The sequence below is a fragment of the Cynocephalus volans genome, chromosome 1 (assembly GCF_027409185.1).
Source record: "Cynocephalus volans isolate mCynVol1 chromosome 1, mCynVol1.pri, whole genome shotgun sequence".
NCBI classification, from domain to species: domain Eukaryota; kingdom Metazoa; phylum Chordata; class Mammalia; order Dermoptera; family Cynocephalidae; genus Cynocephalus; species Cynocephalus volans.
In genome coordinates, this window is record NC_084460.1 from 115,354,956 (window position 1) to 115,377,875 (window position 22,920).

Here is a 22,920-nt window from a genome sequence, read left to right on the forward strand (position 1 = left end):
CTAGATAGCTGATGTACATATTTGTTTTATAAACTTCAAAACACTATGCAAACCAAAGGCATTGTTCTTTATTGTCTTCCAGTAGTATTTCCTAGCCTTTTTCATGTCATGGCACATCTAGAACATTATAATTATGCATAACACACTAGGGTAAAATAACCAGGATTTTCTTCCTCTTCCTCCATCTCCATAGACAGAGAAAAAATTATATATGTATACACACACACACACGTGCACACACACACACACATGCACACACACATGCAAGGGTAGGGGTTGATGTTCTTTCTCTTAAATTACTGAGATATTGGTAGTGGGATGTGAAATATGGAGAGGAAGAAATGTCTATTATACATTACATTAGCAGAGAGTTTGATGAAATACTCTCATTTCTTCAGTATTTCCCAAAGCATGATATGCAAAATGACTTTAGGTGACACCCAGATGAAACCTTTAAAAAAATTATGGTTATACTAAAGTAACCATTTTCATATAAGGAAAAAAAGAAGCATGTTAAACTTGTGATTTTACAGATACTATTACTAGGACAAGGCTAAATTGATTTTTTTTTTTTTTTTTTTGGCAGCTGATAGGTTCAAGGTTCCAAACCTCCTGACCTTGGTGTTATTGGCACCACCTCTAACCAAGTGAGCTAATTGGCCAGCCCTAAATTGAATTTTTAAGTGTGTTGAATTAAAGAAAAAATAATAATATAGGGAGCTTGCAGATATAGCAAAATTATACAGAAAGTGCACGAATTTCTAGAGGTTTGGGCTACTGTGTTAGTTCATATTTGTTCCCTACATATCATTAGGTGTAAGAAAAGTCTCCTTAAGGGTACTCTCCTCTGGCTCAGTTTCAAAAGATTATCGTAATTCATATAGAGATTGGTAGAGACAAGAAGTGATGCTGTAAGATAAAATTATTTCCAGGGAAACTGAAAAATAATAAACTCAACATGAAATCATGGGAATTACAAATTTAGGAGACAAATGGAAATGTGGAGAGTTAGAGCATGTCCCAAACAGTGGATGGCAGGAGTCCAGGGTCTTAGTCTCAGTTCTAAGTCTGTGTGCCTTTTAGTGGATTGCTTCCTTGTACCTCAGCTTGCTCTTCTGTAGGAGAACTAAATTGTCTCTGAAGTTCCTTCCAGCAACATCAATCTATCAGTAAATGTATAAAACATTAACTCTGCATTAAGAGCACAGTTGACTGTTAAGTATGTCAAATGTACTTGTTAACTAAGTGGCCCATAAATTAAAATGTTTCTTCTTCCACTCAATTTATCCACTTATTCAGAGCTATGTGTTAAAGGTTTTATTATTTTACAGCACATTTTACCCTTTGAAAGAAGATATAAAGAGGTCTCAGAGGATGACTTTTTTCTGTCACTTAGAAGAGACTAAGCTATACACCAATTGACACTGTTCTGCCCCTTGGATCAGAATAGAATGACAGAATAACAGGTATCCAGTGATTTATCTGAAGACTCGAGAATTGAAATGGCAGTTTTGTATTCCTAGACACCTTCTGAACTAAACTCTAAATCCTTTCTACCATTTAGTATAGCCAAGCATGGTTTGCATCTCTTGTCTTCCTCTATAGCCTCCCCTCCAACCTCCATTAGAGCTCAGAAAATTCACTAGCTCTACCTCTCATAACATTTTAGATCTGACACAGAGTATTGGAGCTAGAAAAGACTCTATAGGTCGTTTATTTCTGCACCATATCAGATGCCTAAATCCCTCTGCAATATCCCTACAGTTATCCAGCATCTGCTTGTACAATAACGGTAACTGGAAAAAGATAAGCAGCCAAAATATGCATTGTTCATTCTCTACAATTGTAGTCATTGTGCTTTCTGCTGAGCCCAGAGCTGCCTCGCAAATTCAATCTATCAAATCTACTTCTACTTCCTTGAAAACCCCAGAATATCATATTTTAGTTCAATCTCTATTCTTTAGGATAAATATCTTTATGGTTTTCATCGACTTCTTATGAGTCATCATTTCAAATTCTACTAATATCCTGGTCATCATATCCTAGATGCATTTTAGTGTGATAATATCCCTTTGAAATTATGACACCCAAGACCAGATCTAATACCCTCCTTACCACCTGCAAGTATTTTGAGTTCAGCACGGAGTACAATAAATAGTAAAACCTACTGTATCATTCTATCTCCTCTCTCATGTCTATGGAACACAGACTGAAACCATAGCTGTAGCGCAGAGAAAAATACCAGCGAAGCTCTAGGGCTTATCTCCAAACTTGAAATACTACAGGAAGAATTTGGGAGCCAGGCTAACACCTAATTTCTACAGTCTCATCAATCAGAATCCAAAAATCATTCTAATCTCTGAGGAAACCTAACAAAAATAATACTGAATAAAGCTGTACACTGACAAACACAGTTATATGTATGTTTATTTGTATATACATATGTGAATATATATGTAAGTCTTTATAATGCATGAAGTGTTTTTCACTTATTTTCTCTTCACAACAACTCTAAGATGGAAGCAAGCAAAGAATTAGCACACCCATTGTCATGTAAATACATAAAATTTGTCAAACTTCCTGTCATTTGTGAATTATAGAGCCAAAACTGTAAACCAGGTCTTTGGATTCCAGATCCAATCTCCCTTCACAGCATTATTTTCCCTAAATAATTAAGTGTCTGAGCATTTTGTTTGGTTTTAATACTCAATATAACAGGTGTAAATCTTAATGGTCTCCTTTGACCCAATTACTTGAACATGCTTGAGCTAGATTCGTGGTCTCATGGCTATTTCCATGTATTTCTACAAGAGAAGAAGGCCCATGACCCTACCCCCCACCTTCTTTTAAACAGATAACCACCTGATAAAGTTCTGATCAAAGTTTTTCTGGTAACAAATAGTGAGAACTAGACACGTCCGTAAATACCACCCAGAGACCACATGGGCTCCCAAAACCATTAGCAACCTCCAGTCATCAATCCTAATATCATTCTTAAGAGAGGAAATGCAAAAACAAGAAAAGTCAAAGCTAAGAGATTAAACATTTATAAAAAGTCAAACTTTCTAGCCCTATATTCTGCCACCCCAAGCTAATGAACTCTTGCCACCACTGCAACAGTTTGTACTGCTTAAAGCAAAATCTCCCAAATCTAGCTTTACGTTAAAAATCACTGGGAAACTCTTAAAAAACATAAACACATGGGACTTTCTGACACATAGAAGGTCTAGCGTAGGACAAGGCAATATTTTTTTTAACAGGAGTCTGATGTGACTCTGATGTAGCTGGTCTAAGTCTGGCATTTGTTAGCCATGGAGGGGCCACTAACACTTGCAGTATCCCCCTCTCTCTCCTGTAACATCGGCTTTCCTCTTTCTAGTCCACCATTCTCATCAGCATATAAATATCCTATAATATTTCCCATAAGAACAATGCTCCCGTGATCTCACATTGCCTCATTTGTCTGCATAACTTTACTGCAAGACTCCTAGAAAGATTTTCTAGACCCACTGTCTACACTATCTCATTTTCTAGTCTCATGAACCCGTTCAAATCAGACATTCACATCCACTTCTCCATTAGTACTGCTCGCCAAGGTTACTGATGACCCCCACCTTCGCAATCTAAAGAGCCATTCTTGGTCTGCATGTTACTGAAATCTCATCATCATATGACCCAGTTGGTCATTCCTTCTTGCCACTTTACTTACTTAAATCCTGTGTTATCACACTCTCCTGAATTTCCTCCACTTCTCAAGCTACTCCTTCTGTGTCTCTTTGGTAGGATTTAGCTTTGGGTGGCTAAATATAGGAGTACCACAGGCTTTGTCCTTAAATCTCTTCTCTCCCATATCAGCACTAACTCCTTACGTGACTGAATACAGTTCTGTGGTCCTAAACACCACCTATATGCTAATGAATCTCACATTCACATCTCCAGCCCAGGCCTCTCCTAAATTCCAGAAATTCATCTTTCTAGTCAATGCCTCTTCTCAACTCTATGTTAAATTTAACATATTCAAAACAGAACACTTGATTGAGTTTCCCCTCATATAGCAGTTCTACTCTATTTACTTCTAAACTTAATAAAAGGTGTCACTCTTCACCTAGTTGCTCAGGTCTAATTACTTGTGTCATCTTTAACTCCCTCTTATTCTCAAGTCCCACTTTCAATCAATTAGCAATCTTGTCAGTTCTACCTTCAAAATATGCCCCAAATCAGATCATGTGTCACCACCCGACGCATCACCACTCTATTCCAAGCCTCTTACCAGCAATACTGTAACAACTTAGTAACTGGTCTCCCTGTTACAATCTATTTTCATATGCAGCCAGAGTTATCTATTTAAAATATAGATGGCTCATCACATCCTTGTTCAAAATATTTTGAAGACTTCCCATAATCATCAAAGTAAATTCCAAAATATTTTCCATGGCCTACAAGACTATAAACAATGTCTTTCTTACCATCCCTCCTCTCTTAGCTCCTGCCACACTGCCCTTCTGACTCCTCTTTGAACACGCCATGCTTATTCCTGCTTCAGGACCTTGGCACTTGCTGTTCCTTCCTGCTAGAACAAGTTTTCCCTAGGTATTTGCAGGCTTGCTTCCTCACTTTTCATTGGTCTGTACTAAAAAGGTATTTCCCTCAGAGAAGAACACTTTCTCTAAAGAGCACTTCCTTCATTTGCTATCTCCATAACATGTCTACTTTTCTTTATAGCACTTACTACCACCTGACATTATATTATATGCATGCTGGTTGTTTATTTATTTATTGTTTTACTTCTGCACTAGAAAGTAAGCTCTCAAAATAGACATTGCTTTGCTAACCACTGAATCTCCAGCAATTAGAAGAGTACCTGGCAAAGAGTAGACCATCAATAAATAAAAGAAAAAAATGAATGAAAGAATGAGCAAATTCATTACCCTGAAACACATACTCCTTCTTGGCCCCATGTCTTGGTGCATATTTTTCTCTTTCCCTAAAATGTTCTTTCTCATCATTTTCTATGCCAGGTGCATGCTTATTTGTTTTTTAAAATGCAACTCGGGTGGCACCTTCCCCGAAGCCTTCCCAGACGAGCCTCCACAACTACGCACACACACACATACACAAACTCTCTCTCTCACATCACCACACAGAGGAGGCTGCTTTCATCTCTCTTTGCTCCCAAGGCAAATTGTTCTTGCCCTTAATCTAGCACCTATCCCTGAAGATGTGTTTTTTGTTTACGTGTTTGTTCCCTTGCCACACTCCTGGAGCAGGAGTTGATTTATCTTTGCATGCTCAGAGTACAGCACACACTAGGGACACAATTATGTCTATATATGTCTGATCACTAGTGCTCACATGAGCTTTTACTATTTCATCTGTCTGTGCTAAGTTATTTTTATTAGCAGATGTTGTTCATTAATGTGGTTACCACACCTAAAAGTAGCTTGTCTATTCTCTCTGCCTCATAGATAAAAATAAACCCTGATAGAGTAAATGTTTGCTTACCATTGACTGAAAACTGGAGTGATGCAAGCCCTCAATAATAGAATTGAGTTTGAATATTGGAGTTCATTACCACACACTTCTCAAGACACTAGTTACTAGTCATCAGTAAATGAGTTTAAAGTAAGCTTAAATCAATAAAATTCCTAAACCACTATCATGTGATCCTACTTCACAGTGCAGATTGAAAAGGTTCTATTTAATTCTATTTAGTTGATGGTAATAATATCCTTTACAAGCAGCATCATTATAGAATGGACCAGAAAAATATGTACACAACAAGATAGCTATTGAAAAATATGACTTTTACTTTAAAGAAGCTGTAGGCTTCATGTTGGTATAACCTGCTTCTGCCATTAACTCCCTCTCCAAGACAAAATAAAATGGAGCTTTATTTTTATCTCCAGTACAATCTTGTGTTATAAGTGCATCAAATATAACAGTGATAGTAATAATAAAAAAGTTATATCTGTATCATGCTTTTTAGATTTTATTCTTTGGACACATATTTACACTTCACAGCAATGCTTTGTTAATGGCAAGAGTAATTATAGTCACAATGCTTTGATAGAAGCAAGAATGACCATAGTCACTTTGCAGATGAGAATTTTGAGGTTCACAGAGGTTAAAAATCTTGCCTGAGGTCATGCACTGAGTGAATGAAAAAACTGTATTTCAACCCAGGTCATCAATCTCCAAATCTCTAGAAGTTTTGGATTCAAAGATCCAGCCACTTTACACACATATGGAGCTTTGAACGATGTCTCAAGTTTACTGGGCCTCAGTTTCTTCACCTGCCAAATAAAAGGGTGTGTTCGATTCCCACAATTGTTGCTAGCGCCCAAATATTATAATTCTGCATTTTGACTCATTTATGCTCTATGCATATTATGATAATTGGTCCCTCCTCATTAGATAGTTATAACCCAGGTATTATTTTTACTTTCTAACATCTGTGCTGTGATAATGACAGTACAGTGCATTAGAATTGTTGTAATTTAGTCATGCCAAAAAGCTTCATGAGGCGGGGAGATCAATGAGAACAAAGCCCCGGCTCAGTTTTAAAGTCTGCCTTTGAAATGCACTTCCACCTTTCTGAGAGAGCTGGCTATTTTCAGCTATAAGGAACTTGCTAAGAAGACCCAGGTGGCTTGGAAAGTAGAGCTGACACAGATCTAAATTCATCGGACAGTATCAGCTCCACCTATTCTCTTTCATTTATTTTTCCTCTTAAACTCCTAGAGGAATTTGCTTCAGTCTCAAGTGCTCACTCTAGTTCCGACTCAACCAAGAACTACTCCCTCTCAATTTAAAAGGTAAGATGACAAGGTGCACCTATTTACAATTTTCCAGAGGGGAAGGAAAAGGCGTGGCATACAATTTAAAAGATAAAATAAAATTGGACTTCAGACTGTCCTCGGTTGTCCCTCTGGCACTGTTGATACAATCCCACGTCCACCCTTCCCACCAAAGAGTCAGGTAGTTTCTCAGCAGATGCTAAAATGTCCCTTGATGCCAGTTCTCTGTGCAACAGAGCCTAGATCAAAAGATGAGTTTCTTATTGATTCCCTAACCTCTCCTGTTTAGGTTCCTTCTCTTTCTGCCCCCACTCAATGCCCAATTGCCTTTGAGACTAATCCAACCCTGGATACAGAGTTTAGTTTTAGTTAGCATGGTGCTGGATGCAAGAAATCAGGGAATATCAGCCACGCAAGGCTGATCTTCCAACTATGACTCAATATACATCCCCAAGTGAAGCACAATTTATAAATACTTACATTGTGCTTAGTAAGTGCCAGGCACTATCCTAAGAACTTTACATATTAACTAATTTTACTCCTCACCATAATCCATATAAGGTAGGTGCTATTGTTTTTAACATTTTACAGATGAGGAAATAGAGGCATTTAGGTTTTAAGGAACTCATCTAAGGTCACATAACTGGTAAGTCTCAGAGCCAGGTCAAACCCAGGCAACCTGGCTCCGTAATCCATGGTCTCAGCCACTACAGTAGACTGCCTCACACTAGGCTTCATCTTTCTGAACTTGATAAATTTATATTAACAGGGATAAATTTCAAAAACACAAAATTAAAAAAATAAAATGCAGACAAATGAGTACAGTTGGATATTATATAAATTCAAGAAACATTCAAAACAACGTTACATGTGATATGTATTAAGAATATAAACACATGGACTGGAAGAACACACTCCAAAATCATTACAGTTTTTACACCTAAGGAGGAGGGAATTCAGGAGTGGAGCTGGAGATGGGTTCTAATGATTTTAATTGTATTAGTAACGTCTGACTTCATTTTAAAAAAACCTGAAATACATATGACATAAAGCTAGCAATTTGTTCTTTCTTAGTCTTAGGTCTGTAAGTGTTTGTTGTATTATTCTCTGACCATTTTCATGTCTTACCTTGAAAACAAACTACATATATTTTATTTCCTTTTCTTTCCTGTGCCTTAACAATTACAATGCCACGAACACCATTTCTAGTTGAGGTCATGCAATCCATAAGTATTGAATTTTGGAAAACAAAATAATAATGATAACTTATCTAGGGATATTTAGCCCAATGTTAACTATAACTAGATTTCCAGATGGCAATGATGAAAACAAGTTAACAACCAATCCACTCAACTAGAACTTGAAATGAGCACATGCAAACGATCACAGCAGCCAACAGCAATTACCAGATAAGATAAACTAAAAACAAAAATATTTAGGAGAATTTATCTCTACTTCAAACATAGCAGTTTCTTCTAGAACAATGACAATGCCAGCTAAGAATGACACACTTAAGACATCATTAATACCTTAATTAGGATTAGTTGTGCTCACATATAAGCACTACCCCCCTTATCAAAATATGAACTCCTTTAGAATGGGGTTCATGCAGGCCCATTGCTTAGCACATGGTGTGGGTCTTAGTAATGCTGATTGAAAAAAATATATAAATGAAGCAATATCCCATAAGGTCTTTGCTTTTCTAGACATAGAATATTCAACTCTTCAAGCAATAAAGTTTAGTTATAAAATTCTTATAACTAAACAGATATTATTTTAGGGGAGGTGTTAGTAATTTTTGCTCCCTAAGATAAAGATTAGAATTTCCCCTTATTATACAAATTGCTTTGTTTTAAGAGGGACTACCTTAACAAGCCTTTCTAATCATACATATATAAGTTAATTTCCTATTCTTTGTCCTTAGAAATCTCTCCCAACACTATTGTAGCAAATGCTGTCATCTGAGATGTTAAGTATTTTGTTTAGTAATTTAAATTGAATATATTTTGAGCAGAAACAAGTTCATGCAGAGTTAAAGAATTTTCCCCTGCATTTAGGCTGTCCTATTTAAAAATCCTTATTTATTATTCTTGGAAGACCTGTCTTATTTCTCCCAAGAGTCAAGAACAGATTGCGCCAAGAAGAGCATGCCAGACTAATCTCCTTTGCAATCTACTTTGAAAGAAAGATGATGAAAACGTGCAATGCTACCTGGGCTGGACTGTTAGTGTTCCTCATCTGGTGTTTAAAATGGAATAACCCAAACATTTTGAAATGTGCTGATAACTACTGTGATTGCTTTTCTGGACCAAGAGTGGCTAAACCATATCCTGTGGTGGGAATGAGTGTTTCCCCTAAAGGACGTGGATACTCCACTCTGAGTTATCCTCCAATAAGAAAAACAGTGAACCTGGGAATGGGAGCAAGAATAACTTCATTATCTCTCTGGTATTGGGAGTAGTGTCCAATTGCTGGAGGGAAAAAAGAACAACTATTATTCAAAGATAGGATAGAAGTTAAAGAGATGACCAGGAGGCTCTTTTAGGGAAAGGCATGCCCTATAGACTCATAGGTATATAGCTCATATCTGTCCTTAGATTTCCATTCTCCGCACTGTTACATATTTCTGCTGTCCTCAGAAATTCAGTAAATTATTCTAAAGGCTCATAGTCTAGTTTTTCTTAAGATTGAAAGAAGAGAATGGCAAAGTTCTTGCATCTCAGTGGTTCTGAGTAAAGAAGGTTAGTGGAGGGCCGGCCCGTGGCTCACTCGGGAGAGTGCGGTGCTGATAACACCAAGGCCCCGGGTTCGGATCCCATATACGGATGGCTGGTTCGCTCACTGGCTGAGTGTGGTGCTGACAACACCAAGTCAAGGGTTAAGATCCCCTTACCGGTCATCTTTAAAAAAAAAAAAAAAAAAGAAGGTTAGTGGAGATGTCAAATAAACACTAGGACAAATTTGTGGAATGTGTAAATACTTGTCAGTATTTCCTAGAAATTACTTGGTGAAAGAAACACAGCAGATGAATAGAAAATCAGCAATCTACTGAATAAGGCTAGCTGTCAAAACTTGAGAATGAAAGTGAATTTACCTTACAGTCACAGGCTGATAAGGTCAGAATTGTTTTCGGTTATACTGGTTCTACAATGTTAAATATTAATATGACTTTTGCTTGCTCCTGTTCTGATCCTCTAAATAATCTACCAACATAAGAGAGAGTTGAAAATCGAGCACCATGGACTGCTAAGAATAAATTGAGCTTCATGGACTATTAAGTAGTAGTGCTGCTATGATTTATTCCAAAAATTCAGTTATCCAAAATCAATTAAAAGAGTATTATCCAAATTATCTGTTACTGCTAAATTAGTACCCAATGCAATTTATATTAGTTTCTACCAATAAATCAAATTAAGAATTTTCTTAGTTCTATGTATATTATGTTGATTACCATTTTTATGGAAATAAACAGAAATCTTTACAAATTGGCTAGATACAGACTCATATTGCTTTTTATCAGAATAAAAGCCCATCTAAATAAGGAAAAGTTCAACATACAGATCAAAATTTTAAATATGCCCAAAGATTTAGTATTGGCACACATATCTTTGCCATAAGTGAAAGAATAAGTAGGATAAATTATACTCTAACAGCATGCACTTGGTATTTTATGTCACCAGGAAGAATGAGAGACAAGAAAAAGAAAAGCAGAAAATACTAAGTACATGCTCAGGATTTCACAGGTTAAGCACCTTACAGACACTAATACTTTTAATCCTCAGAACAACCCTAGTAACTCAGCAGTATCATTAAGCCCTATATCATATATGAGGCACAGGAAAACCAAAGAACTAGCTCGAAGTCTCATAGCCAGGAAAGTGCTAGAGCCAGGATACAAATTCCTGCTTCATCTCCAAAGCCTTTCTCCAGCCTCTACAGATTCTGCTGCCCACTGTGTTCCAAATGTGTGCTCTGAGGACTGTCTCATGGCCTTGTGTCCTTAAATAAGCTCTGCACCCTATTAAGGGGCAATTTAACTCCCAAATTTCAAATGTAGTATTTCTACTCTTTACCCGTAGCCTTGACTCTTATCCAAGCACCAATGACATGACCTCAGAAGAGTCTTCCATGCTTCCCTCACTTCGACTCAGCATATAAAAAACAACCAAACACAAACTTTCCATTAAACCAACTCTCCCTCCCTCAGTTTCTACCACTGTTATCACTTATAAAATGTTTCTCTTATTCTTCCTCCTTCTTCTTAAACATCGGTTTTCCTCTTCTCTGAACCCCCAAAATGCTTTTTGATATCATGATTCATTTTGGTATTTAAATATAGTCAGGAATCCATAACTTATGGTACCCTCATTTTCAGAATAATTGGTCCTTAAAAATCGCATTAGAAATTCTGATTATCTTTCAAACACCACCCTTTGGGATTTTCTTCTACTCCCTGTTACTTTCTCAGCACACCACTATAGACTCTTCTGCTGTCTGTATCTATCCTCTCTCAACCCTCAACTACAGAGCCCCAGAATACATAACTTTGGGTACAAGAGAAGAGTAGCAATTTCAGAAACTTTTTAAAATACTATATTTGTTTCTTATATCTTCTAACAACAAAAATCTCAAAATGAAAGCCACAATTTCTGCTTTCTTAATCAAAAAAAAAAAAGAAAAGAAAAGAAAAAGAAAGTTGGTTAGAAAATCCTCCATCTAGAAATTAAACTGAAAAAAATAATTTGGAAAATAGTAAAATGTCTAAATACAAATTACTCCTATGTCACTAAACAGCTCTAGGTCGTGAGGATACCGTACTCTAAAAACTAAAAAAAAAAAAAAAAAAAAAAAAAAAAAAAAGATGTTTCCTTACATACCTTAAAGAGAAAGAGAAACACAAAAGGTCAATAAATATATGAAACAAGTTTTTTGACATCTATCAGCTATCAAAGCAATACAAAGGATTATGGTTTTCTTCCTGTAATAAAGATACAAAAGATACACATGGTAGAAAAGATGCACATAGTAGAAAGGGTTTAAGGAAAATGTTCTATGGCTGGTAGGAGTGTTAAGACACTGGAATACACAACACCCTTAAGAATACTATGCTTTTGATGCTTCTGAAAGTTACATACTGTAAGAGGTGATATTCTCTCTCTCACCTTCCACACTTATTTCTTGGTCCACAGAAGAGGCACTTCAACATTTTCTGAAGTACTGGGAAGAGTCTCTGCCCTTCCATTCACCCTTCTCACTCCTTTCCAAGGAAGAAGAAAATCTTATCTGGTGAGATCAGGGGAAAAACTGAGGCAGGTGAGGCTTAGCCTGTTGTGGGTTTTCTCTGCACGGATCTGCCTGCTCACAGGCTGGCCACACTCTGTGCTGCTCAGCAGGCACGAATGGGTCAGGACCCAGACCTACCTTTACAGGTAGACGTTGAGTCCAAATCTCTCTGACTCCACTGCTGGGGCTCAACAAGAATGAAGCTGGAATTCTCAGCAGATGTGTCTGCTCTGTATCTCCAAACCTTCCCTCTGGTGAGTTGTATATGTTAAGATTTAGTTTGGGGAGAAAGGTGTTAAATTTAAGTTTGACCATTCTCCAATCCAGTATTCCAGCAATCCAGTAAGAAAGAAGATATATTTAATAGACATCTGTTTGTCAGCTTTGTGTATTTTCTCAATTGTTTTGAACTCAGGATTAAGGAAGGAGGAAAGGAGGAGAAAGAAAAGTTATTACTGATATCCTCCCCCACACCCACAGCACACAGATTTCTAACAAGGATATTTGTCACAACAAAATTTAAAAGCACAAAAAAATTGAATATGGTCTAAATATTCACCAACAGTGAGTAGACTGATAATTATAGCATAGATATGTCATATCATTCTATGAAGTAATTCAAATTATGTTTAGGAGAATCGTTTGTAAAATGACATATTCATTAGTAATTTTTAACACAGAAAAGTTAAAAAAAAATAAAACACAAATGATCCACAATTCCCCACCCAGCTACACCTTGATTTATATTTAAATAAAGTCAATATGTACAAATCATTACAAACAGCACAAAAATACACAAGCTAAAAAGGGAGAACATCCTTTCCTATTGTCCCAAAATATCTGTCTCCAAGTAACCATTACTAATAGCTTCTTGTAATTCTTTTTGGAAAAAAATACCTTCCAAATATTTCGATATGTTTATCTCTTTTCCGTATTTTGAATAATTGCTTAATCCCATAGGAAAGAAATAAACAAAACATATAACCTTTGCGTGATAACTTTTGTTTAAAAAATTTACACACATAGAATGGAAGAATTATATTGGAGTTATGGTTTTATGAGTGATTTTCTTATTCTACAGAGGTTTTACATTTTAAAAATGCATTATGAGCATTTTTCTGCTCATAGCAGAAAACTGTATAATCTGAAATATATATCACTAGTTTTTTATTATAAAAGGACCATGTTTTTATAAAAATTTAAATAATATGGAGATATATAAAGTAAAAAGTAAGTCTTCCATCTCTGCCATCAAACTCAATTAAGGTAACTACCCTTAGCAATTTTGAATGCTTTAACCAAATACACACACACACACACACATAAGAACCCAGACATTTTAGATAGATATACACTTAAATTTTTAAAATTTTTCAGGATAAAATAAATAAATGTACATAGATATATACATCTTCACCTGGAGGAGCTTTAGTTTCCTAATTTTATGTAACAATAAGAAGTAAAGCTATCCTACCTATCTTGCAATAAGGTTTACAAGCCAAAAGAACAAAAGTAGTGGTTGATGTTCTTCAGTTTCCACACTGCGGCAGTTTTAGAAAATGCAACACTAACTTTTTACTATGCTTCTCACCACTTCCAGGTAAAGCCCATGCTTCCTATGAACACAAGACTGTCTTCAGGCTGGCACAGACCATTACTGCCCAGAATTCCTGATCTCAATTAATCTTCTAGCCTAAGCCTTTAAATAGCTGGAACCATAGACACATCCACTATCTCCAGTAAATAAGTTATTTACAGAGTGCTGAATGGTTTGGGAGAAAGGGGATCATCAATATCATTTTGAGAATGGCTTCATAAGGACTGTCACTCTGCTATCCACTCACAATTTCCTTAGTGCCAAAGTCAAACACTGAGCCAACATGACGATTCACTGTTTCTCAAGTTCTTCCAAATTAAGTAAATAATTAGTGTCTTAGAAAATGATCCAGCTAGCAACAACCCCACTCCCCTCAAAAAAGAGATTCATTTTGTGCTACTAAGTTTTATTTAAAGACCATGCAATCACATCCCAGCTGGCTTCATTGAAGCAACAACGTGGGCAATCAGTGACACCAACTGCAATGTTATCATTCCTATAAACAGCAATGAGTGGAGGGGTGGGATGGCACTAGAAGCTTGTGTATAAACAAGAAAGATCATTTCAGCAAGAGAGATTGTCTTGGCAGATTCCCAGTATCTTTCTGATTGGCATCCTATGAAATACAAATGCCCCTCATTCAATAGCATTAGAAGTATTTGGACTTGTCATTCATGACATTGTGCAATAAAAATAACATGGCATAAAGATAGAACTTGCATACACTATCAAAAAAAAAGTTTCATTGTTTTTAACCATTCCATAGAAATTTAGGGAATAAATCTATCAATACTCCCTGGATGTCCATTTATAGTACCTTCTAGTACCACAGAATAGAATTTGCACTTTTCAAAGAAACTGATGTATTATACATGGCTGTGAATAAATGAATTTATGTTGAAGGAGGGGCAGAAGAGAAGTATAATATAAATAACTAGGCAGGATATCTGAATGTGGGCAATGGTTAAGTAGGCTTGAATTGAGTTGTAGGGTAATTGCCTTTGTAAACAATTGCTTTTTTTTAATATCTTCATCTTATTTTTATTCAAACACATTCTTCCACTAAAATATATAAAGATACTACTCTCTTCCATTAGAGCTCTCATCTGCCATAACCGAGCACTTCCTTTTGAACTCCCAAATGCTCTTCAAGCTCAGGAAGATTAACATCAATTTTAGACTGAATTAATTATTCCTTCCTCGAGGTGATTCATACCATTGAATATTAAATCAGATAAGGGTTTTGAGGCTCCCAAATACTTAACTTTTGGCACGTATTATACCCTGCCTTGTTTTACACCTTTTGCTTATAAATATATATCACCCTGCTGGGTCTCCAGGACCTAACACAGAACCTAACATGTAATCAGTCCTCAAGGATTGTTTGCTGAATTGGAAAATGGCAACCCTGAAGCTAGAGACATGTTTCTTGAACTTTCTATGCTCAGATTAGGAAGAGCAGAAAGAAAGGAGGGGTGCCAATTGGGAGGGTTAGTTGACATGATACAAGTATCCTAGGCTTTAGAAAAAGTCTGGCTTCCCTCTTCCCTTCTGCTGTACTTAACACAGAGCCAGGCCAATTGTTTTGCTGGTCCATGACTCACATGGAAGCACTGAGCCCAGCCCCTTCACCATAAAGTGTGCCCTGGTTTACATCCCAATTCACATGGTTTTCAGTTTATAGGCTGTGAGAAAAACAGCAATGTTCATTTGCATTTTCCTGTGCCTGGCAAAACTGTAGTAGTGATGAGAGCTGCCACTATCACTGCTTTTGAGGCAACGTAGCTAATTCTTCCTTCGCCAGATGTGATAGGGGGCATGGAAAGGAATTTCCACATTTCAAGGTAAGTAGAAAAGAGAAACTGAGTCCTTAAGAGCCTTGCAATTTTTAAATTACAACTTTAAATGAATAAAATCAAAATTTCATCAGTGGAGATTCATTACATCTTTTTGAAAGAGGTAGATATACTACAGATGAAATCATGGAGAAATCAGAGTGTTTTGACTGGAAAGAACCTTAAACAGTGTAATAACCTGCCACTTTATTTTGTTATCTTAAGCTGTGCTGCCTTACTATATCAATCAAGATATGCCAGATAACAAACTACCTTAAAAATTGAAGTTACTTAGAAAAAGAAGTTTTAACTTCTCATTTGTATTAAATGTCCATCATGGGTCACATGGCGGAGCTCTGTTCATTAAAGACACGCGGGGACACAAGCTAATTAACGGCAGCAGCAGCAGCAAAGAGCCTGAGGTGAATTGTGCTCTGGCTATTAAATCTTCCACGTGGAAGTACATCACTTTTCATTTGCCAATGCAAGTCATATGGCCACTCCTAACTTCAAGGGAATGAGGTAATGCCATTCTTAATGTGCCCAGGAGGAGAATCTATAACATTGGGTGAAAAGTGCTAATGATAACTCAACAATGAGAAAATAAACAACCCAATAAAAAAATGGGCAAAAGACAAGAACAGACAGTTGACTGACGAAAATATACAGATGGCAAGCACACATATGAAAAGATGTTTAACATCACATGCCATTAGGGAGTTGCAAATTAAAACAATGAGATACCACTATATGCCTATTAGAATGCCCAAAATTGAAAACACTGACAACACCAAAAACTGGTGAGGATGCGGAGCACCAGGAACTCGCATTCATTGCTGATAGGAAAGTAAAATGGTTCGGCCACTTTGGAAGACAGTTTGATGCATACTTTTACTATATAATCCAACAATTGCGTTCCTTGGTATTTATTTACCTAAATGAGTTGAAAACCTATGTCCACACTAAAAACATGCACACACATGTTTATGGCAACTTTATTAATAATTTCCAAAACTTGAATCAACCAAGATGTCCTTCAGTAGGTGAATGAACCGTGGTACATCCAAACAAGGAAATATTTACTGAAAAAAGAAATGAGCTCTCAAGCCACAAAAAGACATGGAGGAAACTTACATTCATATTACTAAGTGAAAGAAGCCAATATAAAAAGACTACACACTATATAATTCCAACTATATGACATCATAAAAAAGAAAAAACTATTGAGACAGCAAAAATATCAGTGATTTCTGGGGTTTAGGGAAGAGGAAGGGACAAATAGTGGCATACAGAGGACCTTTAAAGCAGTGAAAATACTCTGCATGATATCATAATGGTGAATGCATACCATTACACATTTGTCCAAACCCACAGGATGTACAACACCAAGAGTGAACCCTAAGGTAAACTATAAACTTTGGATGATAATATGTGTCAGTGTAGGTTCATTGATTGTAACAAAGGTACCACTTTTGTAAGGGACAATGATAACAGGGGAGGCTATGCATGTGTGGAGTACTGCATTTATGGGATATCTCTGTACCTTCTCTTCAATTTTCCTGTGAACCTAAAACTGTTCTAAAGAAGATAAAGTCTATTTTAAGATTGCTAACGATTACTACACTTCCATATGGTAAGCATTTAGAAAATTGCTTTTTAAAAGTACTCTAAGATGAACTAATAATGAGCACTAAATTCTTGACTTTTGACATTAACACTAAAAATCTCATGTAAAACAACAACAAAATCCATTTGAAAATAAAACCCATAAGAAAGTAATGGTCATTTTATATATTGAATAGTTCATATTCATTTTAGCCATTGGAACATCACAGAAATAGTGAAGAATTCTAATCTCTTGACAAAAATCAGCTCAAAGAAAGATTCCACAACAAAGATAATTACCTTGAATAAATCATCAATTACCCTTCAAAAAAGTTTTCCAAGATTGGATAATTGAAGGCAGTCACTCACTAAAGTCACCCATATCTCAAAATTAAAATAACATGAACTGAATAGATGGCTTCAAAAGGTAAATTTTGTCATTCATTTTTTGATTTGGTAGATTTTTGAAGAATGAATTAGAATCTAACATATCCTCAATTAATGAATGTTAGTTCCATTTGTTCCTGTTTTGGAAGGCATTTTTAACCTACATCTTTGAAGAAAAAGCAGAGATTAAAGGACAATATGAATACTTATAAGTAAAGGCAGAGAGTTTTAGACAACTGTTTAATGTTTTTTGTAGAGGACCCCTTCCTGGGAAATAAGCTTAAAACAATAATCACTTTGCAACCAAGCATTCTTTCTTGGATCACTTAACTGTCCAGTAAAATAGTTGAAGCCTATACTCCTGAGATATGCAAGTGTCTGATGTTACCTGATTGTAAGCAGGCAGTTTTCATTTAGTTGGCAGGGCTATACTTGAAAACAGTGGTGTGACTGAGTTTTTGTTACATGTTTTTAATAGGATTGATGAATTATTTTTGCCTGGGGTGTTTCAATTCCATATCAAGGCCACGTGATGTGATTGTTTAACTCAGTCTTGAGACATCTAATCCTTCATGTTACCAGGCCCCTGACTGACTGAATATGGGAAAAGAGTCATGATTATTGTATTTGTCGGTTTCTGTTGCTTATAATGAAACTGGGTAATTTATAAAGAAACAAAATTTATTTCCTACAGTTTCAAAGGCTGGGAAGTACAAAGTCCAGGGAACACATCTGATGAGGATGTTTTTATTGGTGGTGACTCTCCACAGCAATGCAGCGTGTCACATAGCCAGAATGGGCTGAGCAAGAGAGCTAAGCTTCTCATTTGCTCTCCCTATAAAGCCATCATAACCACACCTATGACCATCCATTAAACCCATTAAACTGTCAGTGGATTAATCCATTCATGAAGGCACAGTCCTCATAATCTAATCACCACTTAAAGGCCCACCTTTGAATTACCATAATAGGATTTCCCACCCTTTTAACACTGTTACAATGGAGATTAAGTTTTCAATAAATTTTGGAGGAACATTCAATCCACAGCACTGTACACAGAAGGAGGGTGATCTTCTGGAATATCTTAAAGTGATGTGATAACAAAATCAAGCAAGCAAGCAGATGCAAGCATGTGTGCACACACACGCACACACTCCCTTACAATACTACCACTGTAGCAACCTTCTACCAAAAATGCTGTCTTCTTTCAGGTTGAGACCTAACCCTGCTTTCTCAGGAACCTGGTTGTTAGGATAGGAATCCCTTTCCTATAACATTAGGGTAGCCTTTCCTGCTATAGTGAAGAGAAACCAGCAACATTAGCACCCCTCTTTGATGGGATTCTTCTACTTTCCCCAATGACATCTTGAGAGGAAGCAGGCTTTAAAGCTATTGTTTTACTCACTATTCATCTATGAGCCTGTTTCTTTACTAAGGTCCCATCCCTAGAGAAAAATGAACCTACTTTGCTCTTACTTTGAACTATAACTTTAGTATTTTTAAGAAATGGCCAAAAAAGGATCATAAGAAATTTAGCTTTAAACAATTTGCTTAACTTTGTTTAAGATGTCTTCCATTTGATAGCTCATGCTATCTCTATCCTACTGAATTACAGAGAATTTATAAACCAAAAAAATGAATAAAACAGGCAAGACATGAATATTTTAATTTTACTAAAAAGCTCAAAAGTAATAGTTTCTATTTTCTTTGCCCCATGTATTTAATAAAACCTAAATAAAATGTTGAGATGTTTACAATTCCAAAAATTCAGCAATCTATTAGAAGAATCTTTTAACCTGTTATAACAAATTATGCCACTTCCTTCCTTCACTTCCCTCACCTGTAAAATAATGGGGAAGAAGTAGCTGGTATAAAACTCTGTTACTCCATGCTGACATTCCTCAAAATATTACTGTTTATCTCTTCAGATAAGTTTTTAAAAATTACAGTGGTTCATTCGAGCTCTATTTTTATAAATTTCCTACATGAAAATAGTCTCTGATGAACTTACCCTAATTTGCATGTGAACATTGGGCATAGCAACATTACATACAGAATTGCTGGGAGGTCATACTAATGACAGAAGCCATATGACAAAAATCACTTTAAAATAAAACACAAAAATAGCAATATCTAAAATATACTAAGCGTGTTGTATATGGTGGGCTTAAAGTTCTTAGAACAGTGCCTGGCATACAATGAGAGCTCAATTAAATCTTTAGCTGTTACTAATTCATTTAATCTTTACAAGAACCTGTGAGGTAGTTGCCATTATCATCATAATTAACATTTATGCATATGTTGAGAAACAGCAAGATCATTTTAGTTACACAAAATTATAAGCTAAAAAGAGCCACAGTTCAAACAAAGGCAGTATCATTCCCAGAAACAATCCCTTAATAAGTAACTACAGAAGAAGATACCTCAAAAAGTTGGTGGAAAAATACCATTAAAAGATTATACAAATCTTTCCACCAACTTTTTGAAATACTCTCATATTACCTCTAAAGGGTAGGAAGAAACCTTCATCTTCACTACTTGGTACAATACCATTTTACAAGAGTTCCTTTAGAGTGATAGTTCTCAAAAACAAACAAAGTTTCTATCCTAGTAAGTAAAAGTGCACTGCAATTTTCATAGAACTACATGTTAAATCTATGGTGAAGTCAAATATAGGAACCAGATGAGAATTATCATTATTTCCACTGTTTTCATATCAAAACAATGTTTCAAAGATTTGTAATGACTTCTTGAGACAGCCTTATAACTAAATCTTTTTCCTCTAAGTTCCATGCTTACAATAACCTGTGCTGTCCAATCACATATGTTATCCCTTCTATTTGGATCTGTTACTATTTGGGAAACTGACTCTTCATGTAAATTGAACATATTACCTAATTTTACACGAGGAAGTGCCCTGTCTTTATAATATACCATACACACATTAAAATTCTTCACGTCTAAGAAAGATACACCCAAGTTACAATCTATTCACACTTTATTTGATGTAGACCAGAAAAACTGAAATAATATTAACATACTTCTCTACTGGCTTCCTAAAAACTGTATTATCAAAACATAACACTTTAACATAAAACCTCTTAATTTAGAATGTAGTGGTATGATACCTTTTAGCACTTACAAACATGGCAACAAAATAAAGAACATCTAAATATTCTGAATTACACAGAAATAAAAACATGAGGTCTCGTTGCTGATTTAATTTCAAAACTGTGTTCTCTAATTTCACATATAGTTAAATTATCTAATTATTTCTTTTTAAATAGTTTTGTTTCGTTTTTTAAAAAAGATGACCGGTAAGGGGATCTTAACTCTTGACTTGGTGTTGTCAGCACCACGCTCTCCCAAGTGAGCTAACCGGCCATCCCTATGTAGGGATCCGAACCTGTGGCCTTGGTGTTGTCAGCACCACACTCTCCCAAGTGAGCCATGGGCCGGCCCATAGTTTTGGTTTTTATTTAGACTGCTGAGTAACTAGAAATTCAAAGTTTTAGAAAGGATGAATGAAACCTACATATTTTTTAATCTTTCCAAATATAATTTTCATAGCTTCAGAACAGAGTGAAAATAGGTATCATAACCAAATGAATCAGATATCCCAAAGGAACATATGAAGTTTTAAACACAAAATCTATTATAATGTCAATTTTTTTGAAAATTGATATTACTTAGAATTTATGGACCTCCCAAAAAATATTCTTTTACAAAGAGACACTTGTTTAGACATAATAGGGTGATTTTCCTTTCTCTTCACCCTCATTTTGTAAAAGGGAAGCCAAAAAAAAAAAAAAAAAAACCCAGAGAAACTGAATTAGCACTTGCAAGATTAATGAGCATAATCACTTTAAAGGGAACCTACATCTTAAAAATAAGATGGAGATTGAAAATGGGAAAAATGTGGTGAAAAAGCACACCATTTTGCAAGGGTTCAGCAGAAAATAATCACACTTTTTTGGTTTTAGTTTGGTGTTTTACTCATTAAAAATTTGTAATAACTTTTCTCAATATCTCTGGTCATTCAAAGGGTCTGGTTTTCTTTCTTTCTCTCCCTGAGCCTTTCCTGAGGGACCTGGTTGGTTAAGCCCAGGGCTAATTGGGAGTCTCCTGCTTCAGCACCGAGGACAGAAATCGCTTGATCTCCAGGGAAAACGTCCCCCCTGACGATCGCCAGATGTCTACTTTTCAGACAAAGCAAGGAAAATAAGATACCTGCCTCACCAGCCACCTGTTTTCAAGTCCCCTCTCCTGTCGAACGCGCCAGCCACTTCGCGGAGGAGACACTGAACAACTCCACGCCGCACGCCGCCCTCGCAAGTCACAAGGAGAGAGCCGCGAGGAACGCGAAAGCAGGTCACTTCGAGCACCCCTCGAAGAGACCCGCGGGCTCCAGCTCAGGCGCCGGGCGAGCGCTAACGCGTTCTACAAAGTGCCGATGACTTCAGGGATTAAAAAACTCCACACATCCAAAGACAGAACCGGCGGCGGGGCCATTAGCTCGCCCGGGTAAGGCAGCGCCTTCCTTCCAGCACTTACAGCGCTGAATAAAGGAGGGGAGGAAGGCGGAGAGGGCACGAGAGGCGGAAGGGGGCATTGTGCAGTGTCTGAGGGCTGGGGAAAAAACATTTTCTCACCACTTAGGCTGCTGCTGGACCTCAGGCTCCTTCCACAGAGACACTGCAGCATATGCACTCCTTTCCTCAGAGAAAGCTCAAGAATCTTCATGGAGAAGCGCGCGTGTGGGGCTCGTCAGCTCCCCGCCCACCTCCGCTAGTGGTCCAACCAAAAGGCGGCCTGTCTTCGGAAGCCGGGTCCCGAGTCCATGGCGCGCGCTTCCCAGGTGGAGGGTAGTTCGCACATGGATCGGGAAAGAGCCGGGACGCTGGGAAGGAGCGCGCGGCGGGCGCCGCGGCCAGGGCGGGCACCAAGGAGGAAGCGCCGCTCCTCTGGGGGCGGCTCTCGGGGGAGCCAGAGGCACGGCCACCTCCCCACCCCCACCCCAGCGGGCTCGAACCTGACACTTCGGGACTTTCCTCAGGAGGTGGCTCCTCTGCGGCGGGAGGGCGAGGAGACGGCCTGCTCGGAGGACGTCATCGTGGACCCGTGCTCCTTCCAAGTGCCGGCACCCGGAGGGACGAGGACAGAGTCCCGCGCCGGCCCTGGCTTTCTGGACTCGGGGTTCTGGGCACCACCTCCGCGCCTGCTCTCAGCGTCGGACGGTGAACTCTGGGCACCCGCCCTCCTCGGTGTCGCCGCCGTCTGGGGCTGGTGGGGGGGGGGGGCGCGGAGAGGGACTCCGCGAGGCCACGGCGGCGCGGCCGAGCAAGCCCGGAAGGCAGCGCTCCCGCCGGCTGCGCGCGGGCCGACGGCGACTCCGGCGTGGGAATCCGGCGGAAGG

The 22,920-nt window shown here is 37.6% G+C and overlaps 1 protein-coding gene across 1 annotated transcript in view; it reads right to left on the reverse strand.

Moving 5' to 3' along the window:
- FGF12 (fibroblast growth factor 12) overlaps positions 1-22,247 on the reverse strand; it is a 367,576-nt gene extending 345,329 nt beyond the window's left edge. Inside the window, exon 1 of the mRNA XM_063107151.1 lies at positions 22,157-22,247. Within this exon, the coding sequence (XP_062963221.1) occupies positions 22,157-22,247 (91 nt within the window). The remainder of the gene's footprint in view (positions 1-22,156) is intronic.
- Between the last annotated feature and the right edge of the window lie 673 nt (positions 22,248-22,920).